Source organism: Caenorhabditis remanei, chromosome III, assembly GCF_010183535.1.
Source record: "Caenorhabditis remanei strain PX506 chromosome III, whole genome shotgun sequence".
Taxonomy (NCBI): Eukaryota; Metazoa; Nematoda; class Chromadorea; order Rhabditida; family Rhabditidae; genus Caenorhabditis; species Caenorhabditis remanei.
The window spans coordinates 16,298,113-16,314,872 of record NC_071330.1 but is presented as its reverse complement, the minus strand read 5'-3'; the positions used below and the strand labels follow the sequence as shown (position 1 = coordinate 16,314,872).

Genomic DNA, 16,760 nt, shown 5'->3' with positions numbered 1-16,760 from the left:
GTTTCACTTGAAAAAAGCTAGAGTGGTCGTTGTAGACACTCATCATGGCTTTTTTCTCCAAATTTTTGGGATTTGTTGGCGTCGGTTCTGAAAAATGTTAATGTTGTAAGAGATCTCGGAAAGAAACGAAAATGATGAAAATAAAAACGGAAGAGACGGTGAATGAGCGTTTAAAAGACCCTATGTGACACATTGTCTCGTAAATGGCGGGAATGTCAAATTGAGTCTCTAATTTTGAAAAAAATTGCAAAAACGTAGAATATTCTAACGTAAATCAGAATTTTTCAGAATGGCGAAATTGTGGAAAATTAATTTTCATTCAATTTCCTGTTTCATGTCAGACGCAGAGTTTTCGAAAAGAGCGGACATTTGTTAATCGATTTTCTCTGAAAATCAGCAAACCGTATTGGGAATGAATAGAAAAACTAAAATTGTCGAAAAATAATGACAAATTGATTTTTAATAAAATTCTTATTCAAACGATAAATAGTTGCGAAAATGGATCGAAAACAGCTTAAATAGAAGAGGAAACTAGTAAAAATAATATTTTCGATGAAGAAACTAGAAAAAATGGTTGGAAAATACTTTTTTCGAATGCACCGCCTTTAAAACCGTCCGCATTATTTCGTGACGGTGTTTGCGGACAATGCACCAGACCTGACGACAGAGTCATTGCATGAATAATCTGTCGTTTTTCACCGAAAAAAAAAGCATTTAAAAAGGGTTTCCACTGATTTTTCTTGATTTTCTGAACTAAAATAAACAAGGAATTCAAATATTATAGGACTTTCACCTTGAAAAATAAATAAAGCAAAAAATAGTTATTTTCAATAAAACAGTGCATTAATAATAAGAGAAACGCTTATAACCAGTATAATCACAAAAGAATAACACAGGATAATTTAAAACAAAAATTGGAAAGAAAACTGGAATTTTTTGACAGGAATCAAGACTATTTAGCATGGAGTTGAGGTGCCGAGATGCGAACTTTCGTCGGAAGATTTCTGGAGGCAGAGTCGTCGGAGAGAAGGGATTTGATGAGCGCTGCTTGACGATCCGTTTTTTGGCGCTGAAATTTGAGAAAATTTGAGTTTTCGGAGACTTTTTACAGATTTTGGTCTGCTAGTGATGATATTGGTCTGCTAGCTATGATATTGGTCTGCTAGCTATGATGTTGGTCTGCTAGTGATGATATTGGTCTGCTAGTGATGATATTGGTCTGCTAGTGATGATTTTGGTCTGCTAGTTATGATTTTGGTCTGCTAGTTATGATATTGGTCTGCTAGTGATGATATTGGTCTGCTAGTTATGAAATTGGTCTGCTAGCTCTGTTCCCTTACCGTGAACAATTCAATCGCCTGTTTTGTCGCTTTTCCACGTTTTCCGATTCCCGGGGTGATTTTGACACGGTATTTGTACGTGGAGAGAGCCTGGAATTGCAATTTTTATTTAGTTTTCAGTCGGTTTCAATAAATTTTTTATAAGTTTGTGCGTCTGGCTGTGGGACTGAAATTTGGTGAGAGCGCCGGAGACACGCCAGCCTATACTAGACTCAATTTATGCCAAATTTTGAGCAATTTTGTGGAATTGTCGCTCATTTTTTCAATCTTCGGCTGTTTTCCGAAATTGGTCGGCTAGTTATGAAATTGACCAAATTTAAAAAAATTTTCGCCCATTTTTTCAGTTTACCGTACCGAATACGGCGCCACGACGGGCACCGCAAACAACAGCGTGTCCTCATCAAGCGGTTGAGCTGTGAGTGTCGTCAAGAGTGTCATCTCCTCAGCATTCGCCTCCTTATCCTCCTCATCAGCCTCCTCGCCGTCCTCCTCTACCTCATTTTTCTCAATTTTCTCGATTTTCGGCGGTTTTTCAAGTTTTTCATGGAAAATCTGTGGTTTTTCCTCGTTTTTCACAGGAACTTCCTCGTTTTTCGGCTCAATCTTGCCCTGCGGCTTCAACAACTCCTTATGAAGCTCCAAATCGTCATCCGTCTGATCTTTGTACTTTTGTTTCACCATTTTCTCCTTCCGTTGCTTTCTCTTTTGAGTCTTCGCACTCGGACCAGCCATTTGCTCTTTAATTTTCTCTTCCAAGTACTTTTGAGTCGATTTTTCCGGATTTTGGGCCAATTTTTGTGCATTTTGCTGGTTTTTCGGCGGATTTTTCGGTCCAACTTCGATAAGGAACAGTTCCTCGTCTTGTTGCGCTCCGATTTGTACCTGGACATCAGGGAATTCATCGATTCCTCCATTTCAACAGTTTTTTCCGATTTTTCCAGAATTTTCTCTGTTTTTCTCCGGTTTTTCCACATTTTCATCAGGATTTTCCTCGGATTTCTTAGCTTTTTCCAGTGCCGCATGCCTCTCAATCGATTCATCGTCCATCCTGAAAAGTACTCCCAATCCCATCACCAATTGACTTGGCGGCATGAAATTCTTTTTTCCACGAATCATGAAACTTCCAGATGGCAGATATTCCCCGGTTGGAGCAGTACGACTGACTTGATTCGGATGTACCCACCACGCCGACGCCGTCACTGTCGCTTCCCACGCGTTCGAATAGCAGACGGCCATTTGGGCGGCTTCTGTCAGAGTTTTCGGTGGGATTTCTTGCGATTCTTCGAATGATTTATTGCGGATGATCACTGAAGACGCGCCACGCACGTCTGCATGCATATAGATGTCATTTGGGCGGAGGTATCTGGAAAAAAGGAGAGTTTATGGGGAAATTGAGTTGAAAATCTATATTTTTTGGCTAAAATGTTGAAAAAATCGGTCATTTTTAGCCTAGGGTTTTTCGAAAAATCAAAATTGTCTGAAAATGACCGAATTTTGTTTAAAAAATAGTTAGCAGACCAATGTGGGAGCTAGCAGACCAATCTGGGAGCTAGCAGACCAATCTGGGAGCTAGCACACCAATCTGAGAGCTAACAGACCAATCTGAGAGCTAGCAGACCAATCTGAGAGCTAGCAGACCAATCTGAGAACTAGCAGACCAATCTGAGAACTAGCAGACCAATCTGAGAGCTAGCAGACCAATATGAGAGCTAGCAGACCAATATGGGAGCTAGCAGACCAATATGGGAGCTAGCAGACCAATATGGGAGCTAGCAGACCAAAATCAGAGATTCTCAATTTCCAGTCAGTTTAGTAGTTCCAAGAGTGAAACTTCAAAATTGTGATTTTTCAGTTTAAAATGACTCTTTTTTTGGTCTGCTGGTTATAATTTGAAGAAAATTGACAGTAAACTACCAAAAATTAAAGGATTTTTACAAATTTTCAGCAGAAATATGTATTTTTGACTAAAAACCCCGTTTTTCATGTCTTTTTGGCCTGTAATTCCCAATTTCCAACTCTTACTTCTTGACCAACAACTCATTCTGCTGAGCATCTCGTCCAGCGACCACAATATACCCTTCCGACGAGATAAACCACCGAAACTTCTCAAACCACATCGCCTTTCTCGACTTTTTGACTTCCGTCACAATTTTAACTTGTTCCAGTGTACTTTTCGCCTTTTCCTGTGCGTTTTTAATCGCTTTTTCCGACGATGCGACAGTTTTCTTCACTTTCTCGGCAGCCGATTTCTTATCCACAAAGTGTCTCTGCGCATTTTTCGACGCATTCATCGAAATATCGATTGGCACTTTCAGAAGCTCCGCCTCCTCGTCATATGGATCCCCGAGATTCATAAAGAATTCGTTGTTCTCGAATCTAAACGAATCGATCGATTTGGCGACTAGATCTCCGTTCATCGCCGCGTTTTTACGCATTTCTTCGATTGTTTGCCACGAGAATTGATTCGCCAACGCACTTCGGATCAGGAGAAGCGCTTTTTCCACCAAATCTTGGTTGAGAATGATCCGATTCGCCATGTGCTCTCGTTGTTCTTGTGTCAGCTGAAAAATATAAACTTTAGAGGGAAAATTGAGAAAAAGCGGCCAAAGTGGCCTAGAATCCCAAAACTAGTCTCTCAAACTATCACCATTGATTTCATCTCGCTGAGACGCTTCGAATGAGTATAATCATGACTAGGTTTGAAGCAAGTTGGGCCCCACCGCGAAAACTACAGTAACCAGTCCCACCGGTACCGTAATATCGTGGCGAGACCCAAAATGCTCCAAACCTAGTCATGATTATACTCATTCGAAGCGTCCTGACGAGAGGAATCTAAAAATGATATTTTCAGAGCCGATTTCCTACCTGCAACGCTTCAATCCGTTCCTTCTGATCCTTCTCCACATTCTCCAACTTTTTCAACGCCTGCTTCTCCATATTCACCGCTTTCTGCTCTTGTTTTTGCGTCTCAATTCGTGAATAGAACTCGTCGACGGATTCACAGAACGACGGCAGTTCTTTTTGAAGTTTCGAAGTGAATGGCATCGGAATCGGGTTGAATTCGTTGTAGAGTTGGATTGGTTGAGACGTCGGTGCTGGAAATAAGGAGAGGATAATAATCAGAAAAACTCTGAGAGTCAGACCAACTTGAGAGCTAGCAGACCAAAATCATAGCTAGCAGACCAACTTGAGAGCTAATAGACCAAAATCATAGCTAGCAGACCAAAATCATAGCTAGCAGACCAATCTGAGAGCTAGCAGACCAAAATCATAGCTAGCAGACCAACTTGAGAGCTAGCAGACCAAAATCATAGCTAGCAGACCAATTTCAAAGCTAGCCGATCAAAAAATAAATTTATTCATTTTTGACTGAAAAATCACAATTTTAAAGTGATTTTCAGCCACAATTTTGATTTTGAGAGTGATTTTCATCATTTCTACATTAAAAATTACGATTTTCAAGCTAAAATTCACGATTTTTGAGTCATTTTCAGTCAAAAATTCTAATTTTTCCGTTTTTCTACTTACAAAGAATCTCCGTATAACTAATGAATCCCCTCGGTTGTTCCTCGACTTGCTCCCACACATGTTCCGTTTCCTTCCGGATTTCCTCCAGTTTTCCCCGGAATTCCGTCTCCACATCCGTCTTTCTCGACACCTTCATCTCCGCCTTCATCCCACACGCCGCCAGAATCTCCTTCGTTATCGGATTTCCACATTTTGTCAATTGTGACATCACTCTTCCCAATTGTTCCTCTTTTCCCTCTGGAATCCCTCCAATCGCCCGCGTGACGTCATCCATCGTGACTCCGCTCCTTTCTCGCTCCGCCTCCTCGTTGAACGTGTACTTCTCGCGGACCGCCCATCTCACCGACGTGTCTTTATCGGTTCGAACGCGGAGAATGTTGAGAATTGTGAGTTCGTTGTCAGTCAAAACGACATTTCCACGGTCGTAGAGCTCTACGTAGAGACGATTCTCACGGTCGTCCGTTCCAAAGACCAGCTCGACGAGACGATCGAATCCGACGACTCGGATCGAAGTGAGTCTGGAAATTTAGAAGGTTTCTGGTGATTTTAGGGATTAAAAGCATGAAATTGAGTCAAAATTGCCTGAAAATGACCGAATTTCATTTGAAAAAGAGCTAGCAGACCAATCTGAGAGCTAGCAGACCAAAATCATAGCTACCAGACCAATCAGCGAGCTACCAGACCAAAATCGTAAGTAGCAGCCCAAAATGAGAATTAGCAGACCAATCAGATTTTGAGCCATTTTTGACTGAAAAATCGCGTTTTAAAGTGATTTTCAGCCGAAAATTTGATTTTTAGCGGGATTTTCATCATTTTTACACTAAAAATTACGATTTTGAAGTTAATTTTCCTTGATTTCTGGACGAAAACCACGATTTTTGAGTCATTTACACTCGAAAATCCATATTTTTTTCTGATTTTCTCTCATTTCCACTCCAAAACCGTCGATTTCTGCTCCTAACCTCTTCTGATTGATATGTTTCCTCAGTTTCATTGAGAACGATGAGGGCGTCTGTGACTTTGGCCACTCGTGGAATGTCTGATGCAATCGGACACCCGATTCGAACAGAATCACCGCCTTCTCGTCGGTACGTGACAATTTGATCAGATATGTTTTGTTGTCGATGTCGTACACGTTGTTCACACGCATTCCTGTAATTGAATTGGGAAAATTGGAGATTTTAAGCGAAAAATCAACTCTAAATGCCGGATTTCCAACCAAAAGTAGTTTTTTTTTGACTTCGAATGCAAATTTTTGCCAAAAATCTCATTTCTCCGCTTTAAATCACTAAAAATCAATTTTGTTTGGAGTTTTTAGACCAATTTTCAGCTCAAAAATAGCTAGCAGACCAGTTTACGAGCTAGCAGACCAAAATGAGAACTAGCAGACCAATCTGAGAGCTAGCAGACCAATCTGAGAGCTAGCAGACCAAAATGAGAACTAGCAGACCAAAATCAGAGCTAGCAGACCAATCTGAGAGCTAGAAGACCAATCTGAGAGCTAGCAGACCGATTTAAGAACTAGTGATTTTCAGCCAAAATTTTGATTTTCGGCGTGATTTTCATAATTTCTAAACAAAAATAATGATTTTCAACCCAAAATCGTTATTTTTTGGCTATTTTTAAACTATTTTGTTTGGTTGTCGGGCGAAAATCCCATTTTTGGATCATTTTTAGTTCAAAAATCGGCATTTTCAGCTACGAATCCCTATTTTCATCTGATTATCCTTATCCCGAACCCTGAAGTTTCTTCAACTCCGTGGTAGCGGCGATGACGTCGACGAGTGTGAATCGATTCTTCATTTCTTCTTATTAAGTTGATTTTTTGATTTTCCCTGCAAGAAATGATAAAAATTGAGCTAAAGACACGAGAAAATGAGCGAATAAAGGTAGAAAAAGTGGCAAAAACTCATGAAAATTGGGAAAAAGTGTAATTTTTGAAAACGTTTTTTAATTAATAAAACAAACAAACTAGAATTGATGCGGGTTAGACAGTCGTGGAATAGGAAAATGCACAAAAAATTACAAACACGCTGAAAATTTGGTATTTTTCAATTAAAAAAACCAAGATTTTCAGAAAAAATGACAATTTTCAGCCATTTCAGATGAGTTTTGAGGCGATACCGGTAGGGAAAATACCGGAATTTGAGCAGGTGAGGCAGGAGAGGGGGCATGTAGATCATGAAGGAAATAAAGCATTTTCAGAGGCAAAATGGGAAATGTATGGTGATTTTAAGAGGAAAAATTGGGAAATACTAGACTTTTTGAGAATTTTCGAGCTGAAAACTATCGAAAATCATCGAAAATCAACAGGAAAGTGTGTATTTTGAGTGGAACTCATGGGGAAAATGGGTAGAAATGGGGAGGAAAATGGAAAATCAGAGCTAGCAGACCAAATTCGTAACTAGCAGACCAATTTGAGAGCAGGCAGACCAAAGTCAGAGCTAGCAGACCAATCTGAGAGCTAGCAGACCAAAATAAGAACTAGCAGACCAAAATCGACAAAAACCGAATTTTCAGCTTATTTTTCCTGATTTCAGGCTGAAAATAGTGAAAACCGCTTGAAATCCTGAAAAAATACGCCAAAAATACAGTTTCAGGGTGGAAAATGGAGAAAAAAATGAAATTGGGAATATGTGGGGATTTTGGGGATAAAAATGGGAATTTTGCAAAAAAACTCTGAAAATTGATACTTTTGGGGGGGGGGGGAGGAAAGAGAGGAAATCATGGAAAAATGCATTATTACAAAGGAAAAGCTGTAGGAATATCAAATTTTAGGGTGAAAAACATGAAAAAAGTGAAGAAAATGACATAAAAATGGAGGAAATTTCAAATTTTTGAATGCAAATGACAACTTTAGAATGAAAATCGAAGATTTTGGCGTGAAAAATTGATAAAAATCGGCATTTTTCTGAAAAAAATTGCGATTTCATGGAGAAAATGACATAAAAAGGAGGAAATTTCAGATTTTCGTAACAAAAAATGAATTTCTAGGGGAAAATAGACAATTTCAGAATAACTGATCCATCCATTTCTTGACTGGAACCGACTCTCTGAGCAGTTTCTCTCTGTGCTCCGTCTCTTTAGCATGATGAATGATCGCCAATTCCTCTTCAGTTGTCAATGACTCGTCTCCAGTGATCTAAAAGAGGGAAAATAGAATATTTGGGTGGGAAATGGGGCTGAAAATCGTTGAAAATAAGATTTTCATCAAAAATTGGCCTGAAAATCTTGAAAATCGTGGTTCAGTTGATCAATATGGGATTCTAATTATAAAACTTTAAATTTTCACTGAAAAATACACGGAAAATCGAAGAAAAACTACTCAAAAACTTTTGAATGATGAATTCCCTCACTGTCTCACTAAATGTTCATCTTTTGTAATATTTCGTAATAATTTGGACACGGAAATCAGGATTTTAATGGAAAAATGAAATTTTCGACTGAAAATCTGAAATTTTCATGTCAAAACTAATTTTTTAGACCAAAATTTCAAGATTTGGACTCGAAAACTGCAAAAATATCATTTTCATGATCAAAAACAACATTTTCAGTTCAGGATTCATCGATTTTGAATTACTTTCTACTGAATCCGAATAATTTCTGTTTAAAAACAGTGTTTTTAATACTAAAATGTGGATTTTCCACCAAATTAGATTGAAAATGATTATTTTCAGCTCAAAAGAATAGCTAGCAGACCAATCTGAGAGCTAGCAGACCAATCTGGGAGCTAGCAGACCAATCTGAGGGCTAGCAGACCAATCTGGGAGCTAGCAGACCAAAGCGAAATTGAGTCATTTTGACTGAAAAATCGAAATTTTTAACTGATTTTCAGTCCAAAATTTGACTTCAGCGTGATTTTCATTGTTCCTATACTGAAAATTACGATTTTCAAGCGACTATAACTCAAAAACCCCCAATTTCTACCTTTTTCAGCGATTTCAGATGGAAAAGGAGTGCTTTTCTCGACTTGACTGGTCGTGATCCGAGCAGATTGAATGCATTCCTGAGATGCCATCTGCCAGCTTTTCTCAAATCGAATCGAGTACTCATCGTCAGTGTCTCGTAGGCCATCTTCAGATCACTTTTGTACTTCTGCTGTCCACTCGGGTGACCGTATGTCAGATTGTCATCAGGAGAATGACGTTGGCCGAGAAGAATGTGATTCATGCTGGAAAAATGTGATTTTAGGGGAATTTCGAGCTGAAAATCATAGTTTTAGTCTCAAAAACTTGGAAATTTGGTATTTTATAGGCGTTTTGAGTCGAAAAAATAGACACTTTTAGACTGAAAATCATGTTTTCAAGCTCTAAAACTTCAAAAATGAGCAATTTTCTGGGTTTTTGAATAGAAAATTGTTATTTTAGGCCACTTACACATTTATGGTGCGGAAGCCACGGAACTCCTTCGTATTTCCACCTGTACGCTGTCTGTTGCGGATGCGACGATGATTCTTTGGACGGTGCTCGATTTGGCTGAAAATTGGAAAAAGTTGAATTTTATAATGATTTTTTTCAAAAATTCACGTTTTTCGGTGCCAAATTTTCAGAAAAATGTGATTTTTTGCTCAAAAATCATGTATTCAGGGTTCTGATAGAAAACTTGCACTGATTTTTAGAAAAATCATAGCTAGCAGACCAATCTGAGAATTAGCAGACCAATATCACCACTAGCAGACCAATCTGAGAGCTACCAGACCAATGGTCTGCTAAATTAATTTTCAAACTCATTTTCGATCTCAAACCCGGATTTTTCACTTTTTCCGGTCATTTCTGCTCGAAAATCTCTCAAAAATCTTGATTTGCGGTCTAAAAACAAGTTTTCGGAGCGTTTTGAGCAATTTTTGAGGTAAAACCCTCCAAATCCCTTACTACGTATCCCGTCGAACGAGTCCTCTCTCCACCACATCCACCTCCATCTCCTCATCATCCGACCCCCATTCATCATCTTCTTTCTGCTCAAACAAATCGATATTCGGATCGAAAACATTCGAATTGAAGTAAACCATGGCCGGCGAGTCGAGAGATCCCAGGAATTCCTGAATTCTCGCAGCCACATTCGTCGTCTCATCGAATTTCAGTCCTTTGATACGCTCGAATGTGATCTTTTTGGCGGATGTCAAATCAAGACGGAGCACCGTTTGGAGCACCTCTTCACTCAGCAACATGTCGACGATGTAGAGCTTTTGGAGCTTCTCGAATTTTCTGGAAAAAAATGAAAAAATTGGAAAATCATAGCTAGCAGATCAACTTGAGAGTTAGCAGACCAATATGGGAGCTAGCAGACCGAAATCATAGCTAGCAGACCAAAATCACAGCTAGCAGACCAATCTGACAGCTAGCAGACCAATTAAGAAAATGAGGTTTTTCCGGTTCAAAACTGCTTAAAACAGCTATTTTTCATCTTTTTTATGGAAAATTACTAACATTTTCGAAAAAGCGAGACAAAATAAGCTGAAAATGCTATTTTCATTCGAATTTCTAGATTTTCTACTGAAAATTGACTTTTGGAATAATTTTTCCACCAATTTCCGTCTTTTTCTTTAAAAATATCTTACTTGATGTGCTGATACTCCCACTCGTTGTATCCTCTCATTCGATTGATTCTGACAGCCGGAGCGTTACTTCCACTGCCTCCGTACTTGAACGCAGTGACTTGACGACCGTGTTCGGAACCCTGGAGGAGAAAAATTGAGTTTTCGGGTAAGAAATTGGAGTTTTGTCAGAAAATCAAGAATTTGTAGCTCAATACTGAGAAATCTGAGAACTAGCAGACCAATCTGAGAGCTAGCAGACCAATCTGAGAACTAGCAGACCAAAATCACAGCTAGCAGACCAATCTGATAGCTAGCAGACCAATCTGAGAGCTAGCAGACCAATCTGAGAGCTAGCAGACCAATCTGAGAACTAGCAGACCAATCTGAGAGCTAGCAGACCAATCTGAGATTTTCGTCGAAAAACTCAGTTTTGATCGGAAAATCTTGATTTTTGTCACTGAAAACGCGGTTTTTCGAAAAATAATGAAAAAAATGGCAAAAATTGCAATTTTCCATCATCTTCCTTCAATTTTACCTGAATTTTGACATCGATCATGATCGGATCGTAGTCGAGTCCAGGCATCATTTTAAAATCGATGACTTCATCGAACTGGACACAAACTCTTCTCAAAGCCATCAAATTCTTCACAGAATACTCTTTTTGCTCCTTTTCGACACGTTCTTTGACATAATTCTCTGTCATTTCTTTTCTTTTCTTCAATTGATCTTCATTCTTGAACTTTATGTAATCCAAGAAAAGCGGTGGCGGTGGGTTGAATGTCGGAGAGGCGACGTGGCGGAAGATTTGGACGAGAACTTCCGATGGAAACTCAGAGAGACTCTGGAAATGGAATATTTGAGAATTTCGGAAGATTTTGAGCCAGAAAATGGTAAAAATGAGCCATTTTCATGCTTTTTGAGCAATTTTAAACAAAAATCTGAGCCAAAAAGTTGAAAATTTGGGATTTCAAAGCATTTTTGAGCTGAAAATGCGAATTTTATGATAAAAATGCGATTTTCATCTCAAAAATTGGGTTTTCGAACGGAAAATTTTATTTTTTGCAGTGAATCGATCGATTTCAGCTGAAAGTTTTATTTTTGCAGTACAAAATGCGATTTTCAGCCAAAATTATCAACAACTACTAAATTTGGGCATTTTCTGAGTTTTCCGGGCAAAAAACCATGATTTTCGGCGGATTTTTAGCTTAAAAACTGCACAAAAACTATAATTTTGGCTAAAACAAACATTTTCGAATAAAAATTCTGAAAATAAAACTCAAACTTTTGATTTTGTCCCAAAAATTCTCCTTACCACTCCACCTGCTTTGATACGTTGATAAACTCTCTCATCCTTCACTGATTTCAGCGTAAATTCCGCCAATTTCTCGGCCAACTCCTTCGCCTCGTACATTTCCATTGATTCTTCCATTATTGACCCTGAATTTCTATGGTTCGATCTGAAAAAATAGAAGAAAACGTTCAAAAATATATGATTTGGAGGTAGAAAGCACCAAAAAAGCAAAAAACTCGACAAAAAACTAATAAAATGAAGATTTTATGTACATTTTGAGCATTTTGAGATCAAAAAAACAATAAAAATTGTTAATTTAGCGCCGCTTGGGTCCGTAACTTTGAAAATTCGTCCAGATCACTATACAATTTTTCTTTTTTGATCTCCAACAGTAATCCTTGTCGATCGTCGCTCAATTCTATCCCGATTTCTCGTAAATCGTCGTCCGTCAGCTCCACGAGCACTCTTCCTGAAAAAAAAGTCAATTTTTGGGTTTTTTGCTAGTTTTTTCATGATTTTTTAAGTCAAAAATTCTTTAAAACCACTATATTTACCTGTTATATTGTGGCGGAGGAAGGAGAGCGCGTATTTCAGCGCCAGCAGAGGCCGTTTCCGCCTCAACCACTGATCCACGTCGTTCGCCGACCAGAAATATATCGGGCGGTGCGAAACGACGTGGTACACTTCTTGAACGCTCGATGACATATCTTTAGCAAAAAAAATTGAGAAATTCCTGAAAAAATAGCAAGAATTTGGCTGAAAACCGCGGGAATTCACTGAAAATAAACAATTTTCTCTGCGTCTCTAATCTCTAATGCGTGTCAATGGAGCGCGTTTGCAGTCGGCTCCTTGGTGTCGATTTACGGGAGTTGCGAAAACCCGTTTTCCAGTTATATATTTGAGTTTTGAATAGGTTTTTGTGTTTGATATATTTTTAAATTTAGCATTTGATTTTTCAAACAATTTTCCCAGTACAAATTAGTGAAAATCCCCTATTTTTTGGTTGATTTCCAATTTTTCGGGTACTGTACACCTAAAAGTCCGCATTACACTCTCATTGCGTACAATGTTTTTAATCCTACGACATTTATATCATAACTTCTTCTACGAATTTCAGCCCGAAATGGACAAAGAAGATGGAAGTATTCGGTGTCAAATCATGTGGCAATTGGATCAGGACAAGAAATACGATGGTTTGTATGAAAATTCCAGAAAAAATGACTGAAAACTCTATTTTCCAGAAGTCACCGAACATTTGCTCACCGGATGCCTAAGTTGTGTGACAAACCCAAAAAAGAGGTTCAACGGAAAGGAAATGCTCTTTCCAGATGCCCCACCGCCCTGGATCAGTAAGAAAATTATAATTTTCGGGTCAAAAAACCCAAATTTTTTCCAGAAATCCCGGAATCGGAAGCCGCAAACCCAGACGCATGGAAGACCTATCACAAGAAGCGAGTTCACACACAAATGACGCCGGAGGAGTTCGATCAGTTTTTGGTGGATTCAGATATGACAGACATCATGATATGCTGGGAAATCGCCAAGTTTAAAGTAAGGATTTGTGGAAAAAATGACTGAAAATAGCATAAAATCGGTCAGAAACACGTCAGAATAGGCTGAAATTGGCGAAAATAGAACTAGCAAACCAATTTCGGAGCTAGCAGACCAATCTGAGAGCTAGCAGACCAAAATCATAACTAGCAGACCAATCTGAGAGCTAGCAGACCAATCTGAGAGCTAGCAGACCAATCTGAGAACTAGCAGACCAATGGGTTTTTTTCGGTTTAAAACTGCTTTAAACAACTATTTCCTATCATTTTTCATGGAAAATTATTGAAATTTTAGTCATTTTTGCCATTTTCAACTTAAAAACCGATAATTTTCTTGCAGAGAATCGAACGAGTGGCCGCTTGGCCGATGGTTCGTGAAATCCGTCGAAAGCAGAAGGAATTGCGTCTGGAACAGGAGAGAAAGGACAAAGAACAACGAAAAAAGGAGTCGGAAGCGAAGAAAGAGGCGGAAAAGTTGAAAAAATTGGACGAAAAACGGAAATTGGCGGAGAAAAAGCAGCTGAAAGACGACGAGAAGCAGGAATATCTGGAAAAAATGGCAGAAGAAGAGAAACTTCTCGTTGAGGTGCTTGGAGAGAAAGATTCAGATGATGGAGAGCTGATGACGTCATCACAGGATTCTGAAACGGCGAACGACTCGGAGACTTCAGAAATGGCTGAAAATTCGAAATTCCGGAAGCCTTTGCCACAGAAGAAGGAGTTCAATTTGAGACACGCTATGCCGTGGTCACCGTCTGCTTATGATCTACTTTGTAGTGATCTTCGATCGATAATTGATCATAGTTCACAGAAAAGAGTGATCGCGATGTGTCAGAATTTATTGTATAATGGAGATCTGAGACATTCTGGAAATCGATTCGAGTTGAAGGTGAATACAGAGTCAGAATCGGCTAAAATCCGCGAAAATCTAACTGAAATTGTTTAAAAAAAAGCTGAAATGCCTGAAAATTTCAAGACTTTTGGCTGAAAATCGGCAAAAATACGAGTTTTGCCTTGCAAAACAGCTTAAAGTCATTAAAAACATGCAATTTTGGATAAAAGGTGCCTGAGTTATCTAAAATGAGCGGAAATGTGAAGAGTGTAGGCTAAAAATCGGCAAAAATCAATAATTTCTTCATAAAGTACAGTTTTACTGTTTAAAAACTGAAATTCAGTTGTAAATTATACAAAATTAACTAAAATTTAGCTGAAAGTTATCAAATTTCGGTCAGGCAAAACTGAATAGCCTCAAAATTACTGGAAATTTCAAGATTTTAGGGTAAAATTGGCAAAAATCAACAATTTACTCATGAAATACGATTTTTATGCTGAAAATTGTCTGAAAATCATGGTTTTCTTCAAAAAATGCTATATATTCATAGTTTTTTTCACTGAAAATCGCGATTTTCCCTCGATTTTTGTTACTTTTTCCACAGTTCTATATTCCAAAAATTTCGCATGGCTGAATTACTTGTAATTTCAACATTTTTGGCGGAAAATGAGCAAAAATCGCTAAAAAATCTCAAATTTCGGTCAGGCGAAGCTGATTTGTCTCAAAATGATAGGAATTTGAAAGATTTTAGGCTAAAAATTAACAAAAATTATCCATTTTGAATGAAATACAATTTTTGTGATGAAAATATTACAATTTCACAAAAATTTCAGCGAAAGATCATTTTAAAAAATTTTTAAGCTAAAAATCGACAAAATTCAAGAATTTCCTTATGAAATACAGTTTTTAAGCTGAAAATCGTCATTTTCCATATTTCCATATATTCCAGGATCTCCGCAGAGCATGTGAATCCGAATACGACACTCTCGCCGCGGCAGCTCTCGAACACGCCCGTGAGAACGCGTGTCATCCGATCGATTTCTCAACGGATCGAGCGATTCGACACGCTTTGCTTCACTTTAAACAACGGGAACCCGCCGATGACTCCGCCCATTATCTATTCAAATCTCCCGTTTTCACTGTTGAAAATGTGGAAGTAGTGAGTGGAATCAGGAGTGAGGGACAGTCATTGATACCGAAAGTGGAGAAAGTGCTGAAAGTGTCGACGGTGAATAGTCAGCTGACTATTCCGGATATATCCAAGAAGTGTGAAGTGAAAATGGATTTTAGGTACGGAAAATGGTTGGATTTTGTTGGAAAATTGGCTGAAAATGCTATAAAAACATTTTAGAAATCTGAAAAATTAACCAAAAATAGTTGGATATGATTTTGGTGAGCTAGCTCTCAGATTGGTCTGCTAGCTCTCAGATTGGTCTGCTAGCTCTCAGATTGGTCTGCTAGCTCTCAGATTGGTCTGCTAGCTCTCAGATTGGTCTGCTAGCTCTCAGATTGGTCTGCTAGCTCTCAGATTTGTCTGCTAGCTCCCAGATTGGTCTGCTAGCTCTCAGATTGGTCTGCTAGCTCTCAGATTGGTCTGCTAGCTTCAGTTTGAGCTGAAAAAATCGCATTTTGATCTGAAAAATTACATTTTGAGCCGAAAAGTACATTTTTAAGCTGGAAAATCACATTTTGAGTGGAAAGTTCACATTTTCAGCTGAAAAATTACGCTGTTTCCGTTCGAAAACTCAATTTTCAAACTGAAAAATCAAATTTTGATCCAAAATTTCTCCTTTTTGCTCTAAAAACCGAATTTTCCAGACGTCCCCCACCGAAATCCCGTCTCATCGAAGACGACGTTGCCTTCTCGATGATCAAATCGTCTCCTCAAGTGTCTGTACTGGCAGATGCGACAACAATATGTCATCTGATGACTCCCAGTTGGGAATCAAGAGATTATGAATTCGGATGTCCTATTCAAGTGAGAGAAACACGCATTGATGGAGCGACGACGAAGAAGATTGTTGTGGTGTCGAAACCGATGCCTAGTAATACGGTAAGGGAGTGAATTTCAGAGATTTCGCATTGAAAATTTCACATTTTCAAGCTAACATTACCTCTGAACCCTTTTTTTAGCTAAAGATCTTGTAATTGTGCTCAAAAATCCAATTTTCCTGCTGAAATTCCAGCTTTTCCAGTTAAAAATCCAAGGTTTCAACCTGAAAATGTCGTTTTCCCAGTTCTAAAATGCATTTAAATCTGATTTTGAGCTCAAAATATTGATTTTTTAGTGAAAAACTGGATTGTTGTAATGAAAAATCATGAATTTACATTGGAAAACTATTTTTCTAGTATAATTTAAAAATTTTTGAATGAAAAATATTTTGTTTTTTAGTGGAAAACCCTGTTCTTCGTGCCAAAAACCCATTTTTCCACTGAAAAATCACATTTTTCTGTTAAAAATTAATTTTCTTCTCCCAAAAATCCACTTTTCCAAAACCCCCTAAATCCCAAATTTTCCAGATTTCCCGTGCCTCAATCCAACGAAAAGCCATGAAACAACAACTCCGCAATCAATTCCTCCAAGATCACCCGAAGAAGCCAAAGTCCCGCCCACCACCCTCCTCCGAATCCGAAACCCTCCACGTCATCTGAATCCCACGACTCCCAAGAGTCATCTGAATCG

General features: G+C 38.5%; 4 protein-coding genes across 4 annotated transcripts; 1 reads left to right on the top strand and 3 right to left on the bottom strand.

The window, feature by feature from the left end:
- Nucleotides 1–952: 952 nt before the first annotated feature.
- Nucleotides 953–6,018, bottom strand: GCK72_011621 (uncharacterized protein; the record flags this gene model as incomplete). The annotated part of the gene is made up of 8 exons (XM_053728575.1): nt 953–1,069; nt 1,341–1,430; nt 1,695–2,222; nt 2,313–2,703; nt 3,363–3,901; nt 4,206–4,435; nt 4,869–5,386; nt 5,831–6,018. The coding sequence occupies 8 exons, from the start codon at nt 6,016–6,018 to the stop codon at nt 953–955; spliced, it is 2,601 nt and encodes an 866-aa protein (XP_053588152.1).
- A 1,860-nt stretch (nt 6,019–7,878) lies between these two features.
- On the bottom strand, nt 7,879–11,833 carry GCK72_011620 (uncharacterized protein; the record flags this gene model as incomplete). The annotated part of the gene is made up of 7 exons (XM_003102153.2): nt 7,879–8,010; nt 8,796–9,039; nt 9,245–9,343; nt 9,740–10,072; nt 10,426–10,544; nt 10,940–11,245; nt 11,717–11,833. The coding sequence occupies 7 exons, from the start codon at nt 11,831–11,833 to the stop codon at nt 7,879–7,881; spliced, it is 1,350 nt and encodes a 449-aa protein (XP_003102201.2).
- A 173-nt stretch (nt 11,834–12,006) lies between these two features.
- GCK72_011619 (uncharacterized protein) lies at nt 12,007–12,400 on the bottom strand (the record flags this gene model as incomplete). Its single annotated transcript, XM_003102250.2, has 2 exons — nt 12,007–12,164; nt 12,250–12,400. 2 exons carry the CDS (start codon nt 12,398–12,400, stop codon nt 12,007–12,009), a joined length of 309 nt encoding a protein of 102 aa, XP_003102298.2.
- Nucleotides 12,401–12,818: 418 nt separating this feature from the next.
- GCK72_011618 (uncharacterized protein) lies at nt 12,819–16,729 on the top strand (the record flags this gene model as incomplete). Its single annotated transcript, XM_053728574.1, has 7 exons — nt 12,819–12,888; nt 12,937–13,044; nt 13,092–13,246; nt 13,586–14,134; nt 15,027–15,367; nt 15,896–16,130; nt 16,598–16,729. The coding sequence occupies 7 exons, from the start codon at nt 12,819–12,821 to the stop codon at nt 16,727–16,729; spliced, it is 1,590 nt and encodes a 529-aa protein (XP_053588151.1).
- Between the last annotated feature and the right edge of the window lie 31 nt (nt 16,730–16,760).